This window comes from Aethalodelphis obliquidens, unplaced genomic scaffold (genome assembly GCF_003676395.1).
Source record: "Aethalodelphis obliquidens isolate GAN/ISIS:26980383/991018 unplaced genomic scaffold, ASM367639v1 scaffold7, whole genome shotgun sequence".
In the NCBI taxonomy this organism is placed as follows: Eukaryota; Metazoa; Chordata; class Mammalia; order Artiodactyla; family Delphinidae; genus Aethalodelphis; species Aethalodelphis obliquidens.
Genome location: NW_020837951.1, coordinates 337,953 through 343,952, shown reverse-complemented (window position 1 = coordinate 343,952; position 6,000 = coordinate 337,953). Strand labels below are relative to the sequence as shown.

The window sequence follows — 6,000 nt, the reverse complement described above, 5'->3', positions numbered from 1 at the left end:
GAGGGCGCCGGCGAGGCGCGGGCGAGGCGGGGGCGCGGGCGAGGAGAGCCGCCGCCCGCCCCGCCCGCACGCCCGCCCCGCCGGCGCCCCCCGCCCCCCGCCCCCAGGCCGCGGCCGGGAGCCCCGCGGAAGGGGCGGAGGACAAAAGGGAAAGTGGGGCGAGCCGGCCAAGTTGGCGGCGCGAGCGAGGCGAGGCTGTGCGCTCCCGGCGCCGCTCTTGCGCCCGCTGACCTTTCACTTTGTTCCGAAGAGGATGGCTCGGTCTTGAAGGAAAAGTTGGCCGGGCCGGCGCGCTTCTCCCCGGACAATGCTGCCGGCCCCGGTGGCTGTCAGGAGCAGGAATGCACGACTTCGGTTGATTTCCAGGCAAACCGCTCACGCGGGCTTTGCATGTAAAAAGTTCCCATGGTTTTGTTAATGTTCCTGGCCTCCCCTTTGCTCGTCCTCAAGGATAGTTTTTCCCTTGCTTGTAGCAGCAGAGAAAGCAAACTCTTGCGAGATGGGCCACTAGCTTCCCGCAGAAGGGAAAAGCAGGCGGGAGGCGGTGTGCCCGGGGAAGTGCAGAAACAGTGCGCTCTCCGGGCTGACACGAGGGACCAGTTTGGAAAAAAGTGATTATCTAGCAGTTTCTCTGTGAAATTGCTCCATGTGTAGTAACTGCGGGGACTTCTGAAGATCAGAAAGCTAAGGTGTGTGATAAGGCCCTTTTGCAATAACCTGGTGTGTAGACGTAGTATATTTTTATCCAGGTAATGCACAATCTTTTAACATTTCTTTAATTTTCTCTTGCAGTTTTGGGGGGTGTGGATGTAAGTAAACTGGGAAGGTGCAGGGAAGTTCCTGAATTCAACGCAAGGACTGTTTATTAGCACCTTCAACACTCAAGGAGTGTATTAGGTTCAGAAAAACAGAAAAGGTGAATTAGATAACCCCAAGTCACTTGTAGGAGAGAAGATGTGTAGTGATTATGATATCGTTTATTGAGCAACTTCCGGGTCCCGGGCACTGCAAGCCCTTTAGGTAAGTCCTCTCCTTTAGCTTTCTCTGTTCTGTGCAGCAGGTACTGTTATTTTCTATTTAGCAGATGCGGGAAACAAGGCTTGGAAGCGATTGAATGACTTGGCCTAGCCAGTTACAGGATTAGCAGTTGTTTGGTGTCTGGCACATAGTAGGCTTTTAATGAATAATTGATGAACAAATCGTCCCAGATGTCTCTGATTCCACGGGCAGCCTTGAATAGAGGGCTTGACTGAGACAACAGCAATGACAGCTTCTGTTTACTAAGCTCTTACCTGTGTCCAGCCCTGCCTTAGCTGCGTGAATTCACTCATTAAAGCCTGACAGCGATCTCTTGAGGTGGGTACTGTTATATCCCCATTTGCACTGGAGGAAAACAGGCACAGTGTGGCCCCAGGTTACGGAGCTTGTGGTGGAGAAGATGGATGCAGGTGGTCTGCCTCCAGAGACTGTTGAGCTGTGTCTGTGGCTGTCACTTTAAGCTAATGAAAACTCTGGGCTTAGATTCGTGATCCTAAGTGTTTATTATGGAGGTGCACGTTAGGTGAGGGGCCTCCTGGACAGTGGGTAGGCATGAGGTCATCTGTTGCCACTAAATCGGCGAAATGGTTCCTGGGTCAGGGTTTCCCAGTTGCCAGATGATTAAACCAGAAAGTGGACACTTGAAATTTATCTGACTGTATATTTACTTTTTCTTCTTTTCCTTGACCTAGAAAGAGGTCACCACTTTTTCACACTGAAAAGAACTGCTGAGGTGATGAAATGCATCCCCTGTTTTGTGGATTAGTAAGTGGGGGCTCCTGGAGTTTAATGTATGTTCAGGGTCACCTAAGGCTTTTGACCCAGCAAGACGTTACCTTTCAGCAGGAGGGCCTTCCCAGGCAAATTCTGTGCTTTTCTAGCAGGGTGGCTACTACGTGTCTCTTTCTTTAACCTTGTTTTGTGTTTCTTAAAATAATGCATGCACATGCACAGAGTTTAGAAAGTCAAATAGTGGTAAAAGGCAGTAAAGAGGCTGCCACCCTCTCCTGCTTTTCAAGAGAGGGAGCATCCACTCTTAGCCTTTGCCTCACGTTTTAAATAACACGCTTGTGTTGTCATGCTTTCATTCACCAATTTGAGGCGTTATCTGTTGGCTTCCACTAATGGTAGATGACGATTTCAGTTCTCTCATACTCTGTCTCTCATTTAGGTAACTCACAGTTGTGGTTAAATCTATATCAGAATCTTTGTCAGTCTGTTCAGGTCATTTTTGTGCCGTGCTGAGCTGGATGGTAAACCACAATTGGATTTCTTTTCTTGGGCAGACTTTTTTACTTCCCTTGAGTTAGTAATTGCTTTATTTTTCATTGGCCTGATTCCCCTTGAACCTCGGAATAATGTTCCCGCACCTTTCATTCTGTAAAATGTTTCTCAATTTAAGTTTTTACCACTCAGCCCTGTCAGCTCACCAGCCGGTTCCACAGTGCTCCTCAGGCACCCCAGCCCAGGCGGGATGCTTGTTTTCTGGGCCTGTGCACGTTCCCATCCTGGAGATTCTGGCCCCTTCTCTGCCTCTAACGTTCCCCTCTGTGTGTTCATTCACTCATGGTGGTGGAACTCCGTCTCCAGTAGCTTCCCAGTAGTTTGTTGGGAGGCAGACTTCTAGAACTTGCATGTCTGAAAATGTTTTTATTTTGCCACCGCACTTAAAGCATGAGTTTGGCTGGGCTTGGCATTCCAGGTTGCAAGTAATTTGGAAGTTATTGATCCAGTATCTTCTAGTATTTGTTGTTGCTGTTGAAGTCCAGTTTGATTTTTTTTTTTTTTTTTTTTTGGGCCACACCGCGTGGCTTGTGGGATTTTAGTTCCCCAATCAGGAATTGAACCCGGGCCCTCGGCAGTGAGAGTGCGGAGTCCTAACCACTGGACCGCCAGGGAATTCCCCAGTTGGATTCTTAATCCTTCGTAAGCATTATTCCCACATCAAACTTTTAGGATCTTTGCATCCTTGATTTTCCTAATTTTCATGATAGGCCTTAGCTGTAGCCTTTTTTCATTTATCATACAGGGTACTAAGTAGCCCTGAAATCTGGGGATTGATGTCATTTTATTTATAGGGAGGTTTTGTATTATGTATTTGAGATAGTTTGTTCTTTGTTATTTTCTTTGTGTTCTCTTTTTCCAATTCCTTCATTTGTTTTTTGTTTTGAATAAACTTATTTTATTTATTTATTTTTTGGCTGTGTTGGGTCTTCATTGCTGTGCGCGGGCTTTCTCTAATTGAGGTGAGCGGGGGCTACTCTTCATTGCGGTGCGTGGGCTTCTCATTGGGGTGGCTTCTCTTGTTGCAGAGCACAGGCTCTAGGCGCACGGGCTTCAGTAGTTGTGGCTTGCGGGCTGTAGAGTGCAGGCTCAGTAGTTGTGGTGCACGGACTTAGTTGCTCTGTGGCATGTGGGATCTTCCTGGAACAGGACTTGAACCCGTGTCCCCTGCATTGGCAGGCGGATTCTTAACCACTGAGCCACCAGGGAAGCCCCCCAATTCCTTTATTTGAATGTTGGACTTCCTGTACTGAATATTCTAATTTTTAAAAATCTTTCCTCCTCGTCATGGCTTGATCTTTTTGTTCTACTTTTTGGGAGTGTGTTTGACAATTTTCCAATTTGTTACTGAATTTTTAACTTCTTTCATATTTTCATGTTCTTTACTGTTCTTTGTTCCTTTTTTTTTTTTTTTTCCTGCGGTACTCTCACTGTTGTGGCCTCTCCTCTCGCGGAGCACAGGCTCCGGACGCGCAGGCTCAGCGGCCATGTCTCACGGGCCCAGCCGCTCCGCGGCATGTGGGATCTTCCCGGACCGGGGCACGAACCCGCGTCTCCTGCAACGGCAGGCGGACTCTCAACCACTGCGCCACCAGGGAAGCCCTCTTTGTTCTTTTTTTTTTGTTGTTGTTCCTTTTTTAATGCCTCCTTTTCTTGTTTTATGTATACAGTATCTTTGCTTATCTCTTAATTTCAGTTAAAATTTTAAAATTACAGTTAAATTTTTTAAAAATTAAAAAAATAAAATTAAATTTTGTTTCCCTCACTTTTTCTGTTCCCTATGCATTCCTCTTTTCTGTTGTATCTTTTGGTCTCTTTCATTCGTGCTGGAAACCCTTCTTCCAATGTCTGGTGATCCTTGGCTGTTTATTCATCTTTATGAATAAAGTACTAAAAATGGGAAGCTGAGTGTATTGGGGGACTTGTTGTTGCTTTCACTGGAGGGTCATGACTAATGTTTTTTTTTTTTTTTTTTTTTAGTGGCTCCCCTCCAAATGTTACTGTCCTCTGGTTCGGTTTCCTTGGAAAGGGAGCCTTCAGTCTCTGCCTTGTGGGATGGATGTTGGAGCTAGGTTAAAGGGCAGGGGGAAGGAGAGGGTCTTCCCAGGGTTCACTGGGTAGCCTTTGCCTAATTCCCTTGCTTTCAGTGAGGTGCCTACTCCCGTCTTTCTTTGTGCTGCTCTCCCCAGGTGTGGTATATTCTGGTGGCTTGTGGCTATAGAATAGTGCTTGTCTGAGTGTGCAGGAGGGGCCCGGGGACCTGAGGGTCCAACATTCCTTACTTGGAGTTTTACACCACATCCCTTTTCAGCTTCAGGCATCACCTCTGGCTTTAGAGACTTTCCATGGTTCTGTGGGGCCAGTCAGCCTGGTCCTCAGCAGTGACTACCTTGTTAGGTTTCCCCTTCCTCTGCTCTGTGGAGTGATCGAGGTTTCCTCCAGCCTCCGTCTTCCTATTCATGTTTTGTGTAGGGGTTTGAAATGTTTCCTAGGTGGAGTGCCTGTTTCTCTTTCCTGTTCTTGTCTTTTGTTGATCTTTTGATAAGAGAGGGGAGTGGAAAGTCTTTTCTGCATCCAGAAATCAGAAGCATTTCCTATAAATCTTGAGAAGCAGATTTTCACCCACACTAAAAGCACAGCTATCCTGTGGAAAGGGCTGCCCATCTCAGATCTTACTATGTAGTATGTGGTTCTGGATCATAACCAGGGAAGGTTCTGGAGTCATAACAGAGGTTAGCAAGGGCAGTAAACGTACCTCAGCCCTGATGCCCAAAAGGACATCTGTGGGTAGCTTAGTTGTTGGAGATCCCACACGTGGTCCGTGCCGCAATGGGGACTAGAGCCCCCGCGTACTGCCATATCACAAAACGGTTTTGTATGTTTGACCACATTTTACTGAGTTTGTCTTTGAAGATAATTTAGCTTATGGGAACCATATTTTGGGCTCTTCCCTTTAGGAACTTTATGTTATTTGCTATTTCATGGGACTTAGCATGTTTGACGGATGCCGTTATCTTACGGTAGGTGGGCAGTTTGGTTTCAGTTTACATTGCTTGCTCAGCAAATCACACAGGGAATGGTGATTGGAGACCAGTTATTTTGGCCTACCGCAGGGTGGTACAAAGGGCGTGAGTTCCAGAGTTGAGAAGTTCTCCCACTTACTGTCCCACTTTTATTTAACTTCTAGTATTTTCATTTATTAAAACAAAACAAAAACGTCTTCAGTGGTTTTGGATTTTAAAACACAAAAGATGAAGTGGTTCTTTTTTTTAAAAAAAGTATTTATTTATTTATTTGGCCGCGCCGGGTCTCAGTTGTAGCACGTGGGATCTTCGTTGCAGCATGTGGGCTCTTTTAGTTGCGGCATACGGGATCTAGTTCCCCGAGTAGGGATTGAACCCGGGCCCCCTGCATCAGGAGCGTGGAGTCTTAACCAGTGGACCACCAGGGAAGTCCCTGAAGTGGTTCCTTTAACTCTTCAAAGGTGGCATTTCCTTTGAAGTGGTGTCTTCCCAGATAAGAAGTCAGAAGTCACTTTCCCCGTAACGTCACTGTCAGTTGATATTTTACTTTGGAAAAGTTTTTGGACTGCTTTCTGCATCCCACTTTTAATAGGTTTGTAAGTTCTGATCAGGGTATATTTAAAATGCTCTTTCCAAGCGGTCTATAAGCGCTGTT

The 6,000-nt window shown here is 46.6% G+C and overlaps 1 protein-coding gene across 7 annotated transcripts in view; it reads left to right on the top strand.

The window, feature by feature from the left end:
* Positions 1-406: 406 nt before the first annotated feature.
* EHMT1 (euchromatic histone lysine methyltransferase 1) overlaps positions 407-6,000 on the top strand; it is a 147,814-nt gene continuing 142,220 nt past the window's right edge. For 3 of the 7 annotated variants that reach the window (XM_027104128.1, XM_027104129.1, XM_027104127.1), the window contains exon 1: positions 407-1,020. Coding sequence is in view for 4 of the 7 variants with exons in the window: in XM_027104123.1 (XP_026959924.1) it covers positions 1,780-1,803 (24 nt within the window). In the remaining 3 variants the exon portion in view is untranslated. Of the gene's footprint in view, positions 1,804-6,000 lie in introns of all 7 variants that reach the window. The other 4 variants (XM_027104126.1, XM_027104125.1, XM_027104130.1 and 1 more) reach the window with 2 other exon arrangements.